At 45.1% G+C, this 23465-nt stretch overlaps 1 protein-coding gene across 7 annotated transcripts in view; it reads right to left on the bottom strand.

Annotated features, from left to right (window-relative positions):
* PRC1 (protein regulator of cytokinesis 1) overlaps window positions 1-22993 on the bottom strand; it is a 65984-nt gene extending 42991 nt beyond the window's left edge. For 6 of the 7 annotated variants that reach the window (XM_082253232.1, XM_082253233.1, XM_082253236.1 and 3 more), the window contains exons 1-4: window positions 22974-22993; window positions 5647-5779; window positions 2436-2558; window positions 1592-1822 (exon numbers count right to left, since the gene is read on the bottom strand). In XM_082253232.1, coding sequence (XP_082109358.1) covers window positions 1592-1822; window positions 2436-2558; window positions 5647-5779; window positions 22974-22984 — 498 coding nt within the window. In that variant the 5' untranslated portion in view covers window positions 22985-22993. Of the gene's footprint in view, window positions 1-1591; window positions 1823-2435; window positions 2559-5646; window positions 5780-14790; window positions 14880-22973 lie in introns of those variants that run through there. The other variant, XM_082253237.1, reaches the window with a different exon arrangement.
* Window positions 22994-23465: the final 472 nt, after the last annotated feature.

The raw sequence follows: 23465 nt of genomic DNA, 5'->3' as shown, positions 1-23465 counted from the left end.
GTTGGAAGGGAAGAACCTTTCCGGAGGATATGATCGAAACTCGATGTAGCTGGAGCAAATTACTTTGTGGACCCAACTGTCCTGGATCAGGGAGGTCCACGGATCCAGAAAGCAGCAAAGGCGTCCCCCCCCACCCCAAATACGGGTGAGGGCACCCCTTCATGCAAAGAAATTTTTGTCCACAGATCTGGCAGCACCTGCTCGTTGTTTGCCCAACCAAAATGGCCTGTCGATGGTGAGCTGAAAAGGAGGGTTCCCCGTCTGTGGCAGGATTTTTTACCCCTGGAAGCCTGAGGAAGAAGAGTACTTTCTCCCCCTGTGAGACCCTTGATTAGGTCCTCCAAGGAAGCTCCAAACAGGCGATCCCCCACGAATGGAAGATCAGACAAGGCTTTTTTTTTTGTTTTTTTTTTTTGTTTTTTTTTAAGAAGCCTGGTCCGCAGACCAGCATTTCAGCCAGATAATGCACCGCAGGACCACTGCTGAGACAGACAGTCTAGAAATCAGGGGGAGCGGCATCCAAAGAGGCGTCACAAACTGTAGCCCTTGGACCAACTGATCCACCAAGCCAGGGGGGGAGCTGCTTCTCCTCCAGGTCCCAACATAAAAGCTTAGCCCACTCAGAGTTTGCAACACCAGGGCAATATTAATTACTGGCCTAATCACCGAACCAACCACAGCGAACATATGGCGGGCCAGTGTCTCCGCCCCCATATTAGCTGGATATTTAAAGCCTGAGGAATCCTCAGCCAGAATGAAGGTAGCTTTATTTCACCTGGAAACCGATGAGTTCACTAGAGGTGGGATCGTCCACCTTTAAACGCAGTTAACCCTCATAAGGACACCGCAAGCAATAACGCTTAGCAACCACTGCGTTTTGGACAAGCCCACTGTTTTGTAACAATGTTGTCAAGGTAAGTGGAACACCCTTGTCGCCTTGGAGGGCCTGTGGGTGCCAAAAGGAATCGGTAACTCCAAACGCGGCATCGGCCGCAACCTCCATTTTTAAAGTTTCACGCACTGACTCAAACAGTGCATCAACCAGCACCTTTTCATGCGCGGCTAGTGGAGCAGAGGAATCATTATCACTATCTGAGAAAGGGTGCATGGATGCAGATCCAGTAGGGTCGCTATACAGTATACTAAGCTCACCCTAAAAAACATAATCAGGGGAAGCCGCCGACTGCAATCCCGCAAAGGGTACGCTAGCCAAGGGGCCACAATGGACCACATATCGGACACGGCGAAAAAAACAGGGGGGGGGTATTTTCGCCACCCGAGCCATCTATAGAGGACATACTAGGACATAGGGGGCCACCCGCTGTGACGCAGAAGCGAAGCCAGGGTACCCTCACTAAAACAGGGCAAGTGTCCCACACAATAATAGCGGCAAGGCTGTCATTAAAAAAAAATTGAAGCGCCCTCACAGCATTACCCCTTCCAAGGGAGGTGCAAAGCTGACCACATGGCCCAGTAGGCCGCAGTCTAAATTTTTGTGGAGGCCCAGCCGCAATTGCAGGGATCTGCTAGTCACATTTCATCCTTTTCTTCATTTTTATAGTTTTTAGATGCAAGAACATTTTACTGCTACCTTTTCAGCACAAAGTGCAGCCAAATGTCTCCGGAAATGGTCCAGCTCATCCAGGCTCGGAACTGGACTGTCAATGAGGTATGGAGTCATGCACAGAATGTCACACAGTTCTTGATCACGCTGCTTTAACTGCTTCAGTTCTTGGATTCGTTCCTTTTTTTGCTTTAACATAACTTCAACTCGTGTCCTCATGTCCTTTTCAAGCTGTAGGATAGTGCTTTCTTCATCTGCCTGTAGAAAAAGGAAATACCAAACAATAAGTAAGCATTAAAAGAGATACTTTAAAAAATATGAGCAGACGGATTTATTTTTTTGGCCTTAAAAAAAGATCCCCTGTTTCTCCAAACAGGAAGTGAGGAAAATTCTCCAACAGCAACACAGACTGATGTTTATTTATGGTTGGGGAAAGGCCAGAACCCCAGCTGGGAAGGAAGTGGACAGAGACAGTAATAAAAAGCTGGATGATAAAACCATTGTTACTATGACAGTATAAGTAAAAATCCAACAAGGGTTCTAATCCTTACCCGTTCTATCCAAAACTTGGGGGTTTTGCCTGTGATACTATATGGAAAGCTCTATATGGAAAGGAGCTTTCCATATAGTATCATAGGCATAAATGTAGAGGCATAGTAATTACACCAGAGATTCTTTTGGGAAACCCCTTTGTAGGCTATCCTCTATGTTAACCAATAAAAGATCGTAAACGGCACTTTTAAAAATCAGTAGATATCATCAAGAGTTACCTTCTATACAGGGTGTTGTAGAAACAAAATTGTGACTTTGGTTAGCACACTTAAAAAAAAAAATAGATTAGGTCTCCTTCACAAAAGCACCATTTACTCACTTCAAATGGAGGAAGGTGCAATTCATTGCAGAGCACATGCAGTTCTTTACGGCAGACATCAATGCTCTTTAGAAGACGTTCCCTCAAATTTTCTTCTTCTTCTATCATTCTTGTTAAAAGAATCTACAGGGCAGAGTGCACACAGGTAAGACAAAGAAAGACTACTTCTTAAAATCTAACTGTATACAAAAGATAAAGAACGGCAGCTTATAAAAAGAGTTCAGGCACTACATAGGTACAAAACATATGAAACACATTGGTTCTGTTTGCTGTAACGCTATGGTGAACCCGCTTGCTTCTCCTTTTCAGGGCAAGAAACTGGTTCTATCTTTTCACATCCCCACTACTCTGGCCATCCGGGGGTAAAGATATTCTGATCTTACATATGCTTAAAGAAGCTAAGAGTAGAGCCACCAGTTTCCCATACCTGGAAGTACCAGGTATTTCTCTCCTGGCAGCTAAATAGGATAATGGGAGATCAAAGGGGAACTGAGCAAGTGCAGCGGTGGAAGGCAACAGTGAAAAGAATATGTTTTGCTCTGCATGAGATAATTACAGATTCACTTGAAAGCGGTTCTTAGTCCCGGTTCACACATATGCAATGCGGGAACCCTGCAAATTCACTGCGGATTCCCACATTGCACTCAACTCGCAGGCAGTTCACACTGCTATATGCGAATCGCTGGGAGTGTCAATACAAAGTTAACAACAGCCCCCAGATCAGTTCGCATATCGCAGTGCGAACTGTCAGTTCGGAAATGAAACGGATCGCATAGGTATGAACACCCATGCAAACAGATTCTGGTGTGGACCCAAAAAAAAGGTCCTGTGCGAGTTTGGTCTGAACACGATGCAAATTCAGCCATGGAATCTGTATGGCTGAATTCGCATCCCACAGACATCGCATGCGATTTGCAGAGCAGTGCACTGTGAATCCCATGCGATGTCTGTCTTCGCATATATGTGAACTGGGTCTAAAGGCTGAAGGGTTTTTTTTTTTTTTTTTTTTTTTAACCTTAATGCATTCTCTGCATGAAAGTAAAATAACTGTGCAGCTCCCCCATTATACCTACCTGAGCCCGATCTATTCGCCAATATTAATATTACACTACTATGCTTCTATTATAAATTGTGTGGACTTCGCCAAAGAAAAGACATTTCCTCATTTATTTTTAAGTTACAAACTTTGTCTAAGGCAGACCATTTACTGGGAAGATCATTGTGTACTGCCGTTTCTCTCTCCCTCCCACAGCCTCTTATGCACCTGAGAACAAAGATCACCCAAGCATGTATTTAAAGCGGTTGTAAACCCTATAAAAAAAAAAAATAAAAAAAAAAAACCTGCAAGACAAAAGGCATAATGAGCTAGTATGCATCGCATACTAGCCCATTATGTTTAACTTACCTTAAAACGAAGCCCCGACACGGACCCCCGGACATCGATGCGGGCGCTGCCATGATCCCTCGTCGTCTCTTCCGGGTTCGGCGGCTCCGGCGCGCTGATTGGCCGGAAGAGACGGCTCCAGCGCGCTGATTGGCCGGAGCCGCGATGACGTCACTCCCGCGTATGCGCGATTTTTTCCGGCAAGCTCCCGACAAGTTAATTGAAGGTCCCCCCGGACCTTCAGAGCGCATGCGCCGCTCGCGCGAGCGGCTGCATGCACTGTAAATATCTCCTAAACCGTGCCGGTTTAGGAGATATTATTTGTACCTACGGGTAAGCCTTATTATAGGCTTACCTGTAGGTAAAAGTGTCAAAAAGCGGGATACAACCGCTTTAAACACAAAAAAATTATAAAAAAAAAAAGTATTGGGACGCTTGCCTTTACATGCACATGACCTTTATTGGCGTCTTAGTCCGTAGGGTTCAATATTGAGTTGACCCACCTTTTGCAGCTATAACAGCTTCAACTCTTCTGGGAAGGCTGTCTACAAGGTTTAGGAGTGTGTCTATGGGAAGGTTTGATCATTCTTCCAGAAGCGCATTTGTGAGGTCAGGCACTGATGTTGGACAAGAAGGCCTGGCTCGCAGTCTCCGCTCTAATTCACCTCAAAAGGTGTCCTATGGGGTTGAGGTCAGGACCTTGCTTTCTGCACTGGTCCAAATCATTTAGTGGAAGGGGGATTGTGGTTTGGGGTTGTTTTTCAAAGGGGTTGGGCTCGGCCCCTTAGTTCCAGTGAAGGGAACTCTTAAGGCGCCAGCATACCAAGATAATTTTATGCTCCCAACTTTGTGGGAAAAGTTTGGAAATGGGACCAGTGCACAAAGCAAGGTCCATAAAAACATGGATGAGCGAGTTTGGGGTAGAGGGACTTGACTGGCCTGCACAGAGTCCAGACCTATTAGAGCGGAAACTGCAAGCCAGGCTCTCGTCCACATCAGTGCCTGACCACACAAATGCACCTCTGGAAGAATGGTCAAGCATTCCCATAGACACACTCCTAAACCTTGTGGACAGCCTTCAAAGAAGAGTTGAAGCTGTGATAGCTGCAAAGGGTGGGCCAACTTAATATAGAACCCTACGGGCTAAGACTGGGATGCCAATAAAGTTCATGTGCATGTAAAGAAGGGGTCCCAATACTTTTGATAATATACACACTTTTTTTGCATAAGGGGTTGGGACAGCTGGGGGTAGAGAAACCGCAGTACACAAAAGGTTTTGCCTTTCATTTCTATTTTAAACTAAATAGGTTGTTTTACAAGGTAAAGGTTTAATTACATATACTTTAAAGTTACCCCTACTACCTATATTAAAGTAGAAGTTCAAACAAAAGCGTAAAACGTACCCCCACTCCCATTCTAAGCCCTATATAACTAACTACCCTGTAAAAGCTAAGATATCTATACTTACCTTACCTAAGGGTGATTTGGTATGGACACATGCATGGCTGTAGAGAATCCCATCACTCACTGCAGCCACGGTCACATCTCTCCCCACCCCTGAAGCTGGCCACTGGGGGGGGGAATCATGTAACCAGACTAAACACCCCTTAGGCAAGTATACACATTTTTCCTTTACAGGATAGTTACTTTAAAATAGGGTTTGAGCTTAGTTAGCTTTTCAATGGACTTCTTTAAGACCTTTATTCAACAATCCCAGAATGAATTTGTGAAAACTGTAATGCTGGTTTAATGCTTTTAGAATACCTCCTGATGGACTAGCAACTAAGATTAATCAATGCCAATGTGTAAAATGACCAACAGACTTACATTTACATGTCTCTTTACAGCATCAGTCCTCTGAAGACGTTGGTCTTCTGGTATTCCAATTTCCTCCCATATATCCCGAAGACGAGTTAATGCTGAGTTCAAGCATGCTACAGACTCTGCAGCAATTGCCTCGCTATATAAGAGAGAAAGAGGGGGGAGATTAAGTATTTGTGAAGCTGAAATTTTATCTAAAATGCTAATCGCAAATCTGTAGAATATCCATTTTTCCAGACTGATCTTTAAGGAGTGCAAAAAAATAAAAAAAAGATTTTGTACTTCCCGTGAAATCAGTTTTTTGGAGTGGAGTCCCAAAAATATAACATTTTATATATTTGTCAATCACATATCAGTTACTAATCGAAGCCTGTAACCTTTTTATTGTAGCAGAATTTCCAGATCTTTTGCATGATGTGGGCCTGCCATTGTTACCGGTGACACCTCCAACACATTTGAGTTGTGACCCCAGGTGTGAGAACTGAGACAATGACCATTCCGGCATCTTTGGTTTGTTTTGTTTTATTGTATTTAGGGGATGGGAGAAGGGAATGAGTATACTTCCCACTGTAGTGACTTTTCAGGGCCCAAACTACCGGCGCCCCCTTTAACACTTCAGGGTCCTCTGACTAGGATCCCCTTTAACCGCTAGCTGACTCCTGGATCCCTAGAACCTTCTCCGGAGTGGTCCCCTCTGACACTAGGCAGACCCCCAGGGGCAGTCCACAATACTCACAACCTTTGTAGGCTTTCCTGGAATTGGACCCCTCGCTCTCTCCGCTGGTTCTCAGCACACCGGATCCTCTCTGCAGCTCAGCTCAGCTCTCTCTGGATTCCCAAGCCGCCACCCGGGACACCCGCTTCCTCTGACAGGAGGAGAGACAGCCATACTCTCCCTCCTGGGACTCTGCTTCCCACCAAAGACGCTGCGTCATGCTTTCCCTTCAAATTTATACCCACTCCCAGAATCCTCTGCGGCAGAATTTGCCTTCTGGGGGTAGATACTAGTCTGACCGAGCCACTGATTGGGTTTCCTCCACTGCCCTATGAGAATCCTCTCACAGAGCCAGTGGGGAGATTCCCCTCTCAGTAACCTCACCTGGGAGACATGACAGTCCAGCGAAAATCGTGGCCCTGCTGTTAAGCAGCCAAGGCCCACTATACTTTACCTAGCACCTACCTGTAGGGTGCTACATTATTTTGTAGGTTATGCTATCATATATGCCTGATGATCCTGCCAGTTCCCATTGGTTCTCGGTTCAAACTGACCACGCCAAGCACAGAAGCAGACCCATTGTGATGTGGTCAGTTTGCACCCCTGAGATTCCTGCTAAAACATACAGAATGCTATGCCAACATAAGGATTACCTGCATCTCCCTTTCTTTTAGGTCAAGCCTTTTGCCTAGCCCTGCTGATAAGAGATATTAGACGGCATGCATTGCCCTGTATCACCCACTGTCAGTACTCCTTGCCGCCATGCCCCCCCTAAGCCCTACTGTTTTGATGCTAGCAGTAGCCACCCTGACATAGCGGCAGTGCACACAGGCTGGGAACATACATCCCTGCTATGTGTAAACCCACCAGCTCACTAATCATACACTGCCTCTAAATGGGCTTTTGGGAAGCAGCTGGAGTCAGTTTGTGTGAGGTGAAGGATCTGAAGAGTGAAGCCAGCTAGTAGAAGACAGGAGAAGGAGGAAGGCTGCAGTCATAGTGGAGGAAAGCAGCTGTCAGGGAACTGGCTAGCAGATTGGAGATGGGGGAAGGACTGCAGGCTGTACAGCTTACTGACCTGTCAGAGATCAAACAAGAGACAACAGTGCACACAGACGAGGAACTTACTTCCCCTCTCTGTCTGTGACATCAGACACTGTCCATCCACTTCCTAATTAGACACACCCCCACTATTAGGAAGTGGGATGCTGCAGAATAAAATATCACAAAATGGTACTAAAAAGTTTAAAAAAAAAAAAAAAAAAAAAAAGCTAAATGCGATTATGGTTAAATGTTTCCTGTATTGCAATGTTCTAGCATGGGTGTCCAACCTTTCGGCTTCTCTGGGCCACATTGAGTGTAGAGAAATTTTCTTGGGCCGCATATAAAATATATACTATAGTTAGAAGGTATACAAGTAAAAAAAACGCCGCTGCGCCCTTTCCGCGCGCCCCCCCCACTAATTTAACTGTGACAGAGCTGGAACTATACAGGAAGCAGCGGCTCTGTCACTGACTGCAGACATCCTAAATCTCCCGCAGGTAGACAGGAGATCGCACAAAACTTGCAGCCTAGTGCGTGCCCATCCAATGCAGCCTACACAGTGCCCATCTAATGCAGCTTCACCAGTGCATACCCATCCAATGCAGCTTCACCAGTGCATACCCATCCAATGCAGCTTTACCAGTGCATACCCATCCAATGCAGCTTCACCAGTGCATACCCATCCAATGCAGCTTCACCAGTGCATACCCATCCAATGCAGCCTACACAGTGCCCATCTAATGCAGCTTCACCAGTGCATACCCATCTAATGCAGCCTGATCAGTGCCCATCCAGTGAAGCCTCACCAGTGCATGCCCATCCAATGCAGCCTCACCAGTGCATGCCCATCCAATGCAGCCTGATCAGTGCCCATCCAGTGCAGCCTCACCAGTGCATGCCCATCCAGTGCAGTCTGATCAGTGCCCATCCAGTGAAGCCTCACCATTGCATGCCCATCCAATGCAGCCTGATCATTGCCCATCCAATGCAGCCTCACCAGTGCATGCCCATCCAATGCAGCCTGATCAGTGCCCATCCAATGCAGCCTCACCAGTGCCCATCCAATGCAGCCTCACCAGTGCATGCCTATTCAATGCAGCCTCACTAGTGCATGCCAATCCAATGCAGCTTCACCATACGAAGTGCTGCCTCCTGGACCGGCTCCTATGATAGACGTCACCAATGTGCTGTCTATTATTGACAGAGGCTCCGAGGCAGCCTCTACCTACAGTTAGTTGGAAGCCGCTGTGGCCATGCCCCCGACTCGACTTTCTTCCTTCCCAGCAAAAAATATAATAATTGTCAGGGGGCAGTGGGCCGCATGCGGCCCTCGGGCCGCAGGTTGGACATGCCTGTTCTAGAGTGTTCTTTTAAAGAGGTTGTAAACCGCAACTGGTGAAAAAAAAAAAACCCTGTAAGGCAATTTCATAATGTGCTAGTATGCATAGCATACCGGCACATTATGAAATACTTACAATAGAACGCAGCCCTCCAGCGGTGTCACCACTGAAAGGGCTTTTATCTTCCCCCTGTCTTTCTCCCAGGGTTGGAGCACTCCAGCTGTGTGATCGGCCAGAGTTGCAATGAAATCACATGCGGGGTAGCCCTCGGTTCCAGCACAAAGCTCCCAATTTCCGGCAAGGTATGCCGGACCTTCAGAGCGCATGTGCTGGTCATGGCACCGGCTGCATCCAGGGTGATTTTCTCCTAAATGGTGCAGATTTAGGAGACATTCATTTTACCTACAGCTACAGGTAAACATTATTACAGGCTTCCCTGTAAGTAAAAATCACAAAGCAGGCTTTACTACTGCTTTAAGGCTTCAGGTATTACAAATGGATTTTCCTGCAGCCTACAGGAGGAAGGGGGACGCTGGCAAACAAAGCAAGTCATTGGTCTGCAAAACATAACCCCTTCCATCTTGCATCATTTTATGGAAAAGCAGTATTATGAGTAGACAACACAGAGGATTGGGACTTGTCTCTCTAAAGTAGCTCCAAGTAACGATTTTATGGTAAGTAAAATAAAAATTGGATTTTTATCTAACAGTAAAATCCATTTCTCTGATGTTCATTGACAGACACAGCTCCTGATCTTCTTAACCATTGGGTTATACTGCCTCTACATGAGTAGGACACTAGGCAGAAAAAAAGCTTGGACTACGCCAATGGGCAGTCCCAGGGGGTATACACCCACTCTCAGCTATAGGCACTCAGTTTTGTTACAAGCAGTGTCAGAAGATATCCAACTCCACAGAGGGGAGGGTGCTGTGTCCGTCAATGAACATCAGAGAAATGGATTTTATGGTAAGGCAAAAATCCCATTTCCTCTTTCATTCATTGACGGATACAGCTCCTGATATTCTTAACCATTGGGACAGATGTCCCAAAGCAGTGTCAAACATAAGGGGTGGGAACAGCAGAAAATAAAATTCCCCAAAACTAAAGCATAACCAACCAGGTAACATGGAGCTCAACCAAGAACAACTTGGGCTCACCTGAAAAAAAAAAAAAAAAAAACAATACACCCTCAAAGAGGACCAAGTTCTCTAAACAGCAGCCTGCAAAACCTTGCGGCCAAAGGAAGCATCCACAGATACCAACACATCCACTTTATAAAATATTGTAAAAGTGTGCACCGACAACCAGGTAGCTGCCTTGCAAACCTGTATCACTGGCACCTGATGATGACGGAAGGCCCAGGAGGCACTAAGCACCCTAGTAGAGTGCGAAATAACAGGGAAAGGAGGAACCTGACCCCTTATTATTGAATAGGCTTGAAACACTGTCTGTCTGTCATCCAAGTACCGTACAAAGACAGTACAATAGATTTTTTTTTTTTTTTTTAAGTCCTTTAGTAGTCCAAAAACACACTGGCTAATTAATACATAGATGTGAATGTGTACCATAGGAAACCATGTTAAACCGACTGTAGTGCATGTCTGCAAACTGCACCAAAGAAAAAAAAAAAAAAAAAAAAACCCGCATAGGTGTGAACGTAGTTTAAGTGTGAAAAGTGCACTGATGAAAATAAAGTGATATGTAAAGCTGCGACCTTAGATCCAAAATAAGGAATATTGAAATGAAGTAAAAAAAAGCAGGTGTGCTAAACAAATGTGCAAAAGTTCTACTAAAATCAAACAAATGACAAAAGGGTAAATCAAAAACCAATAGGTGTGTGCAATACTGCATAAAGGGTAGATCTCCTCAATAGGATGCTATAACCACAGTGCAGAAACACAGCAAAGTGAGTGACAAAATATAATCAAGTAACTATCCTTGATGCATGCGAGCCAAAAAACATGTCAAACTTTAAATAAGTCCAACTGTGCAAAAAGTACAAAGTCCAAATAAAGTGTCCGTAATCAAAACCAAACACAATGAGTAATGTTCCAAATGATAGTCCCAAGACAACTGGATGTGCTGGATATCCCACCACCAATTATGGACTGGCTTCTTACCAGAGTTAAGAATTAAAGGGTGTGTATGTGACCAGATCCACATTGAAAAATCACATGCTGGGGAGAGGGAAATGAAAGTATCTTCCCGCACCTTCCTTATCAGGGAGGGGGAGGGCAAGCCTCTTACCAGATCAATACACTGAGGGCTTTAGATATTTCTAAAGCCCCGTACACACGCAATGATTATCGGCCGACCGATCGTCCGTCTTTTGTCCAGAGTGGTGTTTTGTTGGTTGGAATGTGCCTAGGATGTGCAGTCTGCACGCGAATTTTCTCGCCCGACAAAATTCTACTTCAGAAGTGACGTCATGTGTTGGATTGCTTTCTTTGTGTTCTTTCTTCTCTGAGCATGTCTAGTCTTGCTCATAAGATTTTTCCCCATCGAAATCTGTACTGACTGCACGAAAATCAGACGTGTTTTGACAGCCAACAAAAATGTTATAGTCTGCACACCAAATTTTTTCGGCCGAAAAGTCGGAGTCAGTTGTCGGAAGCATCATACTAACAAGCCGAAAATCAGCAGATCGGTCGTCAGACGAAAATTCCCTGCCAATTTTCGACGCGTGTGTATGGGGCTTTAGCTGGAAGTGGATTCCCTCCTATCCTCCAGATATGAAGATGGACCGGTACCTCTGGCAATCTTATGGCCGATACTGATCCTCGTAGTGTGACCTTTGTGAAGACTTGCTGGGAGAAGGGTGAACGTAGTTTAACACTATGCCAATCCTCATTCTTCTCTCAAACACCAATATTTCAGTGGGCAGAGAGTCCCTGGCATGACAGGGGTTTAATCAAGCCCCAATACACAACCTGAAATTGGTATCATGTTGAATAATTGGATGTTCATAAGCTTCACAAAGGGAACGGTTCTTACCCAAAAGCCATTTTTCTGGGGACACTTTGCTGCATGTGGTGCTTAGCCATAGCAATGTTACTGTATTTCAGCTAGTGAAAACTAAAAAACAGAATGCCATTTATTACAAAAATAGAGTATAGACGGCGCCCTTTGCTCAATGTCCTTTTTATATTGTAAATGTCAGTTAAAGTGTGACTGCATCACGCTGGAATTCAAATGCAGCCAGAAGAAGCAAACGCCGCCCCACCCTCAGACTACTTATAGACAGGGATAGCTTGACGTGAGAAGATGAGATCACTGAGCTGTCTGGGAAGAAAGTGCTTTTCTACATCCACACTGGATTTTTAGATTTGTAATATTCTACAACAGAAAACTACGCTGAAACCCTCCAAAGCACTACAATAGAAACTGAGATTCATAGCAACTTAACAAAATGGCTCAAACATGACAGGACTATTCCTGTGTGCTTCATTGGATTTACTAATGGGTCAGAACTAGAAAGGTTGAATCCATGTCTCCTGATTGTGCCCAGTATCAAAGCAGTGATTATTCAGTTTAAGACTACCCAAGAACTGGGGGCATATCAAAACGTAAAAATGAAACCTAGAGAATTAAAAAAAAAAAAAAAAAAAAAAAAGGGACATAGATCAAGTTCATTTGGTTATAACGTGAGAAAAAAAAGTCCAATGTTAACACTTTTCAAACCTTGTGTAATAATACATATCATTCACAAAGTTATCAAAGCAAAGAAATAGCAGTGAAAACAGGATGCAGCATTCCAGACTACCTGGTGATCCACCATTGTCTCACTTTGTATTGTGTGCTAAAATAGCTGACCCTGTTTACCTGGGACCAGGGTGGATTGGAGTTAAATCAAGTTGATTTAAATCACTAGTAAAAAGTCTTGGATTTACATCAACTCGATTTAAATTATAATTTTTAAAGAGCAACTGTCATCTCTGTCCTGCAGTGGCTCGTCCTCTGACCCCCTGTTGACTCGCCAACAGTCCCATTCACTTTAATGGGACAGCTGGTGATGCGGCAGTGACACAACAAGGTGAGGCACGTGGTGGCAGCGAGTGAGTGGATGCCCGCTAACAGGCGCTGCCATGATGGATCTGAAATGACAGGTGCTCTTTAAATGTAAGAACTCATTCTTGCTGGTAGTTAGTGTGAAATTGTGTGGAAGCATCAATGCAGTGAATGTTATCTCCGCTTGCAGAGCTTGGATTCATTAAAAGGAGTTTACCAAAAATGTAAAATATTGCAGAATATACAGCCTCATGCTACATAACTAAGCTCCATTTCATGCTGAATAAACTAAATTAGACCCCTTTCACACGGCTCCGTTCCGTCGACTGAGCCGTTCTACTCAGTAGGGGATCGATCCGCCGATCCCCGCTGAGCAGGCGGATGACTGCTCCGTCTCCGCTCTGTGTGCAGAGATGGAGGTGTCCGACCCCTGCTGTCCTCTATGGGGGAATCGGATGAGAACGGACCCCCTGTCCGTTCTCATCCGATCCGATAGACGGATGGAAAATAGGGTTGACAGACAGGATCGGATGTCAGAGGACATGTCTCTGCTGACATCCAATGCCCCATAGAGATGCATGAGGCATCCGTTCAGATCCGCCTGAAAAACTGACAGGTAGATCTGAACAGTCCACATGTGTGAGAGGGGCCTTAATCTATTCTAAATAGAAAGCTATTTTTAGATAAGATTTTTGTTCTCCAAAAGCATTTTAATAAAATTAAAAGTTTGATAAAAAAAAAAAAAAAAAAAAAAAAAAGGAGGAATAGATTTTTATCCACCCTGCCTGTGACATGCCGCAACAAAGTGACCAAACCAAAGGCTCTCAGTCAGCACACTCAGTCACATTTCACACGAAGGTTAGGCTAGCAGATTTTGAATTGGTGGCCCCAAGTGTAGATGTTTTACCTTTCATCTGCATCAACAGAAGGCAAAGTCCTCAACATAGTGCAGTGGGACCTCAAAAGCAGCCCCCAGGTTGTACAACCATTTGATGAAGAAATGTGCGGTTATTGAAGCAGCAGAAATATAAAGAACTGACTTTTATTGCTGACCTGGTCCAAGTATGTATATCCATAAAGTCAGAGTAAAGATGGCCATACACAGACAGAAACTAGGTTTGACCAGCAAGGACTGGCTGAATTTCAGTTAGTGTGTGGGCTCCCCCAATTGCCAAAATTAGATTAAACAAGGAACATGTTAAAACATTTTCCAATGATCAGCATCTGCAGCCAAGCAGCTAAAGTGGGTGATCAATGTATTCTGACACTGGCAGATGCCAACATCAGAATACAGCATCCCTGTGGAGGGAATTTCCTGCATCAATCAAGCTTGTTTGGATGGAGGAATTGGTCTGCTGTCTGAAAAAAATAAATAAAAAATACTACCAATAAATGACCAGCCTAAAGCATGAAGCCATTATCTGTATACTTGTTCTGGTTGGTGAAGCATCAATCTAAGAGGGTTTGCATGACAGCCAGGCAAATATCATCCACAGATCAAGTAAGCTTCTATGTTTATCCCCCAAATCTTTCCCCAAGGCTAGAGTCACACCAGCTACAAAAACTGTAAGGCCTCATGCACACGGGACGTTTTTACAGCGGCTGTTTTTGGCGTCAGACATTTTTTTCTGCAGCCAGTAAACTCCCCAGCATGTTATCCTATGTGTCCATGCACACATAGGCTGCTAGCAGCAGTTTTTGGCAGAGGCGTTTTCTGGCTTCAAAAACCCAGACTAGAGGGTTTTAGGAGGAGTTTTTCAGCTGTAATTGATAAAAGCTTAAGAAAAAAAAAAAAAAAAAAATATATATATATATATATATATATATATATATATATATATATATATATATATATATATATATATATATATATATATATATATATATATAACGTGACTATTCAGCGTTTATCAGCATTTTTGAGCAAGTATAGTTTTGCTAACAAAACCCTACTCATTCTACAGAAATGGCTTTCTACAGCTTGCGCTTCTGCCGTTTTTATAATATCCAGTGTGCATGAGGCCTATACACAAGGACACTCACCTGTCCCAGCACTGTTCTCAACCAACCGTTTTCTTCACCGGGCTTCTGTCCCCGGCATACTAACTGGGTAGCCAGCTGTGACTGCTTGCTCACTTCGCTATCTGATTGGTCCCGCAGATTTCTGGGACCTGTGATGTGTCCTAGAAAGATGCGGGGGGAAGGAGGGGGGCAAACGTCCGCTCAGGTAACCGCAGCGATCCAACCGGAAGTGAGAGGCGAGTACCTGTCATAACAAGCTACCTTCCCTCCCCCCAAAAAAATGTTTGGGTGAAGGTCATCTTTAAAGGCCAGTGCGAATTTGTAGCGGCAGTTTCTGCTTTCAGCAGCCGCTGGCCCGTTCGCTATGACAACAGGTCACTGGCAGCCACACCTAGTCACAGCTCTCTGCACAGCCAGCTATTACCTGCGGTGATCACTGCTGGACACACAAAGTGAATGGGGCCAGCAGCTGCATCTAGCTGCAGCAGAAACTGCACTACAATTAGCATTGGCCTTAAAGCGGTTGTATTCCGCCAAAAAAAAAAAAAAAAAAAACCCTGCAAGACAAAGGCATAATGAGCTAGTATGCATCGCATACTAGCTCATTATGAAATACTTACCTTAGAACGAAGCCCTGACACGGACGCCCGGACACCACTGTGGGAGCTGTCATGCTCCCTTCGGCGGCTACGGCGCTGTGAGTGGCCGGAGCCGCGATGACGTCACTCCCGCACATGCGCGCAGGAGTCACTTTCCGGCAAGCAGCCGGCAAGGAACTCTGAAGGTCCACCTAGCGTCAGCGGCTGCATGCAGGGCAAATATCTCCTAAACCGTGCAGGTTTAGGAGATATTACCTACAGGTAAGCCTATAATAAGGCTTACCTGTAGGTAAAAGTAAAAAAATTGAGTATACTACCGCTTTAATCACCGCTGTAAATGTAGTCTTGTGGATTTGATATCCAGATATGAATGCTCTGAGAAGAGGAATACAAGATCTGCTCCAACCACAACATCAGAATAGGGGGATGGCAGAAAAAGTATCAAGCTAGAATATCCACAAGTATCAAATAGATGCAAATTAGCACAAATCAAGAGAAGTTTATAAAAGTGAAGAAACAAACTGACAAAGTAAAATCCATTCATTATTATTGTTGGTAGCCAGTAAATAAGCACAGATCATTTCTCTTTGGGCTTCTAACAGCAGTTCAGTCCTATAAATGCACCATATCTTTAACTTGAAATTACTTATTACCAACATGCCATTCATTTCTTGTACAGTTCAGTGAACAGCTGTGAAATAAATGTGTGTCAATAATTAACTAATAACCAGCATTCCTACCCTTCTACAGCCAGCACACTGCAAACACCTGAGTGCGAGACACTCACAGAATGACAGCCCCTCCTTACAGATCTGTGAAATAGGATACATTACAACACTGACACTAAAAGCAAAAATGTATTTATTTATTTTTTGGAGTAAGACCTCATGTCCACTATTCCAAGCACCAATGTTTTCGGGCATCAGGTAGGCACAGGTGTAGCATCCAGCTGCCTGCCTGATCTATGACTGGCTAAAATAGTGCCTGGCACTTGTGTTTAGGGACATACACAATCAGAGATGTATTGTTGTAGGAATTCTGCATTCCCAGCAAACATCCCTGAACACATACAGCCCTAAACATGAATGCCACTTGGTATAGTATTCAGCGTCTTCCCTACTGCCACTGGCTCCTTGCCCACTTCCTCCATTCATACAACTTGCAGTTTACTCAGAATGCAGAGTGGTTCAGGATAGGAGAAGGAAGACCCTGTCATTCATCAGCCTGTTCTTCAAAAATGTTTATTTTCTTCTGCTGGGGCTGATCGCCAAGTTGCTGCACCTCACGCCCCCTCCCCCCAATGGAATGCTGTGTTTTAGGAGATTACAAGTAACAATGCTGACTGATATCAGTCCATTAGCAGGCAGTATGGGAGGTTTGCAACTAACAAGAGGTTTGGATGGACGAATTGACTAATTTTTTTTGTCAGTTATTATACATATGATAAAAAATACTTTCAATGGTATATTAAACAGACCAAAAGAGAGCAAATAAGAAAAATGTATTGTAATGCCTCGTTTCCACTGAGTGGTACGGTTCGGTACGTTTCGGAACGGTACACCTTGTGTTTCCACTGCCAATAGTACCCTTTCATGATAGGCGTGGTGTAGCAGGAAAGCTGTGATCAACGATTCTCAACCAATCAAAGTTCTGCAGAGTGTAGCTCCACCCTGTTGGTATGGTACTAATGTGCTTGGTACCCCAACGAAAAAGTGGTACGGTACAGAATTAGGGTACCATTCACAATAGAAACAGCAAAAATTGCGTACCGTACCAAACCGAACCGCTCAGTGGAAACAAGCCATTAGAGTTTAGTGTAAAAACGTGCAGCATTTGGTACGACTTAACGCTTGCAGTGTCAGAAGATCAGCGCTGTGGGGAAGATTTCTATACTATGCAGCAGCCCGCCATGGGTCACACTCCATTACAGGTGAGTTACGTCCAGAGTTGTATAAAGTACTCGAAACCCATACTTGAGTAAAAGTACAAGTGCTCTATCAAAAAGTGACTTGAGTAGAAGTACTAAAGTATTCAACATGTTTTATACTTAAGTATTGCAAGTAGTTTTTTAAAAAAAATGTGCTACTCAAGTACTGAAAGTAAAAGTACAAGTACTGTGTTATGTAGTTATTAAAAAAAGAAGTCAAAAGTTTGACCATCATATTGTTTTTTATTATTTCAAATGCAGCTTTTATTTATAAATACAGTAGCATTTATTTTCGTATGCGCTGATAATACACATGTATTGAGCTTCATGAAACCTGCCATCTACTGTTCTGGCAGTGGTAATTTTTATAATAGTAACGAGTAACTATGCAGCACAAAAAAAAATATTGGAGTAGAAGTATTGAAATCATCGAAAAAATGTAGTGAAGTAAAAGCGGAAGTAGGAGAAAAAAATTCTACTCCAGGAAAGTACAGATACCGCCTTTCGGTACTTAAGTACAGTAGTGAAGTAGTTCTACTTAGTTACTATAAATCTCTGGTTACGTCCCTGGTGCTGCATAACAATAAACACTTCAACTTATTGCCCAGTTCACACCGGGTGTTTAACCCCCATAGCATGAAGCCCTTGGCATTTCAGTGCAGGCGGAGAGCACAGGTGCACCATCCAGCCCCACAGCTGGCAGCCTGCCAATCCCTAGGAGAGGTTGACAGCTACTGAAAGGGGTTGGATGTGGTACTTATGGCACTTTTCCACTGCAAGTACCGGCTTGGCTCCACTCGGCACTGCTTGGCCCTGCTCGGCTCAGTTTGCTTTTCCACTGCGTGGTACGAGTCGGCACCTTTCAGCACTGTATAGGCTCTTCTCAGCTCGGTTTGCTTTTCCACTAAAGTAGTAAGTGGGTGGGATTACGATTCTCTGACCAATCAGTGGCTAGTAGTGACAAACAATCAAGGCTGCATGCAAAGGATTGTGGGATATGGTATAGGTACGGCCCGCTTGGAACCCCAACCGAGGTGGTACCGTTTAAGCGAGCCGTACCATGTAGTGGAAAAGCGCTGCCGTACCAAACCGTTCTAACACGTACAATGCAGTGGAAAAGCGCCAAAGCGAGCCAAACCGATCCATTCCATGCAGTGGAAAAGCACCAGTAGAGTCCCGGTTCACATACATGCGATGCTAGAACCAGCACGATTGCAGTGGGGGTTCCCGCATCGCAGGTCACCTGCCGGCAGTTCACACTGCCATCTGCGAACCGCTGTGGGTGTCAATGTAATGGTAATGACACCCCCAGATCAATTCGCAGATTGCAGTGCGAACTGCCAAATGGTGCAGGAATCAGATTGCACAGGTGTGAACACCGATGCTATCCGATTCCAGTGCAGACCATAAAAAGGGTCCAGCACCATTTGGTGCGAATGCGATACGAATTCAGTCATGTCTGTGTGGCTGAATTGGCATCGCACAGACATTGCATGTGATCGGCACAGCAAAGCCAATCACATGCAATGTCTAACATCGCACCAGTGTGAACCCAGCCTTAGGGCTTTATGCACCCAGCGATAAATGTCCACAATGCAAACTTCTTGTGTTCCAGGCATTCATCCCTGGACGCACACTGCCCCAAACACAAATACTTCTAGGTGCACCGCCCAGCCATGGCATCCTCTCAGAGTTTAATAGGCTGCTGACAGCCGGGCTGAACAGTGCACCTGTACCCTCCCCCTACATCCAAAAACCTAGTATAAGGCCTTAGCTCCCATCCACACCAATGCAATTTGTTGTGATGCGCAACGAGGGAAATTACGTTATTCTCCCTCTACAGCGCCTGTTCATCAACACAACACAGTGTAGTGTCGTTTTTCAAAAGGTGCATGGGTTTGTTAGAGTAGATTGTTTGCCTCCATTTACTTGAATAAGAATGCATGGAAAAAAAAAAAGGCACCGAAAACACATGCGTTATTTTTCAACGCATGTGTTTTCCATGCTGTCTTTTCCTTAACCCCTTCATGCCCAACCACAGCATCCATTTAACAGTGCTACAATTCTGAGGGTGCAGGATCACATGATCACCGATTGGCTGTTACAGTGTAAAAAGTAGATAAATGAGAACCGCACTCCACTCTTAGAATATTTATTCACACACCAGCACTATAGCTGCAATCATGTCTCCACGGACAGTGGTCAAGCCATGCATGGTGAAATGCGTTAGAGATGTGGGGGTTTCTTTTGGAAGGAGACATCATGATTGCAGCTGTACTGCGGTTTGAAAAAAAAAAAAAAAAAAAAGTCGTCTTTGAGAAGAGTGCAGATCAGTGTTAATTTTGGCAGCAAATTTCAATTTAGTTTTAGTCTTAGTCTTAGGACTAAAATGGCATTTTAGTTTTAGTCCCATTTTAGTCTTCTGCAAGTGTTTTAGTTTTAGTCGTATTTAGTCGACTAACACTCCAGTACATTTTAGTTGACTAAAACTCATTTTAGTCATCTATAATGGAATGGGTGTAGTTCAATTGTAATTTGTAATGCATTATTTAAGCATTTCTCTACAATTTCCAAACTCATTATATACTACTGCTGGTCCTGGAGTGAAAAATCTAATATGTTATTATTTATGGTATTAAGCTTTGAGCATGCACCAGTGTTAATTTTGGCAGCAAATTTCGATTTAGTTTTAGTTATAGTCTTTTGACTAAAATGCCATTTTAGTTTTAGTTGTATTTTAGTCATCTGAATTGTTTTAGTCGCATTTTATTTGACTAAAATTGTGTTAATTTAGTCAACGAAAACGTTTTAGTCGACAAAATTAACACTGGTGCAGATTGGAGTGCGACTCTCATTCATCTATTTTCTGCAAATGGTGAGCCAGGATGGGCTTCTTTGAGCTGGCACGCGGTTTATCCATGGATAGGTGAGAGGAGCCGGGGGTTTGCTTTGACTGACAGCTGGCTCTCTGTGCAATGAGTATATTCTCAGCACAGAAACCTCTGCTGCCCATGGACACATATGTGTGGTGTGTGGGTGTTAAGGCTCACCCTCTTTGCTGCTTCACATAGGAGTTACCTGGGCAGCAAGAGGTTAAGCCCCGGTTCACACTTGTGCGGGGTTCGCATGTAATATCGGAGCGCACTGCTCCGACATTACATGCGATCGGCTGTGCGGTGCGAGTTTAGCCATACAGTTTGTATGGCTAAATTCGCACCGCAGCCGCTCCAAACACGCACAGGACCCTTTTTTCTAGCCGCATCAGGATCGGATCGCACAGCGGTTCACACTTGTGCGATCCGATCCTGTGCGAACTGCACGATCGCACTGCGATATGCGATCAAACTGGGGGTGTCGTTAAGATTACATTGACACCCCCAGCGTATCGCATATGGCAGTGTGAACTGCCGGGGGTGCGTGTGCGATGCGGGAAAAGGCTGCGAATTCGCAGCCTTCCCGCATCGCATATATGTGAACCGAGCCTCAGTCTCTTCCTCGTAGCTGTAATGTCACAGCAATTATTGCTAATCATTACACAAAACAAAAACACATGAAAGGCCTTGTTCACACAGAACATATGAATGTGTGCCCCATGGGGGAGCCGCGTTTACCTGCACAGGTGTTCCATACATCCCCATGCAGGCGGTCTTATTCATGTCAATTGGGATGGATCAGCTGCACAGACACAGCTACAGCTCCCAATTTGACATCAGTGCTGGTGCACAGTCCTGAATACAAGCTGTGTACATTGGGGGTTTTCACCCACATGGATGAAGATTAGGTGCAGCGGCTGCATGCCAACTGACGTGAATGTGACTGCCTGCATGGGGGACGTATGGAACACCTGTGCATTCCCATGCATGTAAACGCCAACCTGCCACAAAGCATGCACTCATAAGGCTAAAAATGCATCCAAAATGCACAGAAAGGCACATGATAATATAAAAACATAGTATGCATCTGGTCCTTTAATTATGGGAATCTAGGACAGAACATACACACAGACACATCAGTGAGATGGAAATGCAGCAACCCAGAAGCACTTTACATACAATACACATCTCATCTCCCAGCTCTCAGTCCCGTCAATGGAAACAATCACCCCTTTATCCCTGGGTGAAACTCAAGACAGGTTTCAGGGGCGGGGCACAGTGCCAGGACCTGCAGGTATGAGAGCAGTGCATGCTGGGAGTTGTAGTCCCTCCTCAGGGCTCCCATGTTTAGGATTCCCAGTACACAGATAGTACAGAATCCTGCACACAGCTCATCACTATATACACAGTACAGGGGACTTGGCAAGCCCCCCCGGGTCAGTTCTCTTCCAAAGAGGGCGCTATGACCTGTGTATGCTGGGAGTTGTAGTCCCTCCTAAGGCCCTGTGTTTAGGATCCCCTGTATACAAACAGTACAGAGCCCTGCACACAACCAATCAGAACAATATACACAGTACAGGGGGACATGGCAAGCACCCAGGGTCAGTCCTTCTCCACAGGGGACACTATGACCTGTGCATGATGAGTCTTGTAGTGCAGTGCATGCTGGGGTTTGTAGTCCCTCCTAAGGCCCTGTGTTTAGGATCCCCTGTAAACAAACAGTACAGAGCCCTGAACACAGCCTATCAGATCATCATAAACAGTACAGGGGACATGGCAAGCACCCAGGGTCAGTCCTTTACCACAAGGGGCACTATGACCTGTGCATGCTGAGAGTTGTAGTCCTTCCTCAGATCCCTGTGTTTAAGATTCCTTGCACACAGCCCATCATAACAATATACAGGAGACATGACAAGCACCCAGGGTCAGTCCTCCTCCATAGAGGGTGCTATGACCTCACTGGGAATGATGGGACTTGTAGTGCAGTGCATGCTGGGACCTGTAGTCCCTTCTCAAACCCCTGTGTTTAAGATTCCATGTACACAGCCCATCAGAACAATGTACAGGAGACATGGGTTAGTCCTCCTCCACAGGGGACACTATGACCTGTGCATGATGGGTCTTGTAGTGCAGTGCATGCTGGGAGTTGTAGTCCCTCCCAAAGCCCTGTGTTTATGATCCCCTGTATACAAACAGTACAGAGCCCTGCACACAACCAATCAGAACAATATAAACAGTACAGGGAAAGCAGCCAGGGTCAGTCCTTTACCAAAAGGGGCACTATGACCTGTGCATGCTGGGACTTGTAGTCCCTCCTCAGACCCCTGTGTTTAGGATTCCATGTACACAGCCCATCATAATGTAAAGGAGACATGACAATCACCCAGGGTCAATCCTCCTCCATATGGGGTTCTATGACCTCACAGGGAATGATGGGACATGTAGTGCAGTGCATGCTGGGACATGTAGTCCCTTCTCAGACCCCTGTGTTTAGGATTCCATGTACAAAGCACATCAGAACAATGTACAGAAGACATGCCAAGCACCCAGGGTCAGTCCTCCTCCATAGGGGGCGCTATAACCTGACTGTGTATGCTGGGACTTGTAGTTCGCTGCCAGTTCGTGGCTGTGCAGGGATGACAATCAGACGGTCAGCTGACATTTGCAGGCCTAATAAGCCCCCCCTAGTACATACCCGGGAACCTGCGCCATCACCTCCTATATAAACCATTCACCGTCCTCTCACCCCTCCCCCGCTCTACACACCTAATAATAATTTATACTAATTAATTAAAGGTCACCCACCTTCTCCTCATGGCGGCTCTCCTCTCTCTCTCTCTCTCTCTCTCTCTCTCTCTCTCTCTCTCTCTCTCTCTCTCTCTCTCTCTCTCTCTCTCTCTCTCTCTCCTCTGTGTGGGATGGATTCTGTCACCGCTCTAACCGTTCACTCTCCTCACCACACACACTTTTCAAATTTGCCACAAGATTACAGCGCTCTGACACCCGATTGGCCATTCTCTGTGACGCAACCGAGGGCTGGGAAAGAAACCACGCCCTGTTCACATATGATAGCGTGCGCCTGCGCACAGCTCTGCCACCTGATGGGCCTTTAGGGCTGGCGTTAACCAGGGCTTGGTAAAGAGACCACGCCCCAGTCAGGAAGGAGGATGTGCGCATGCGTCGGGGGCTGGCTGTACGTTCAAATGTCATCATGAGCGGAGTCCGTCCAATGCGGGTGCGGAGCGGTGTGCTCGTCCCCGGGACGGGTCATGTGACCGGCCTTATAGACAATTAGAC

This window comes from Pelophylax lessonae, assembly GCF_965119305.1.
Source record: "Pelophylax lessonae genome assembly, chromosome: 4".
NCBI classification, from domain to species: domain Eukaryota; kingdom Metazoa; phylum Chordata; class Amphibia; order Anura; family Ranidae; genus Pelophylax; species Pelophylax lessonae.
Note: the sequence above shows the minus strand (reverse complement) of the source record. Positions and strands in the feature narration are given on the sequence as shown.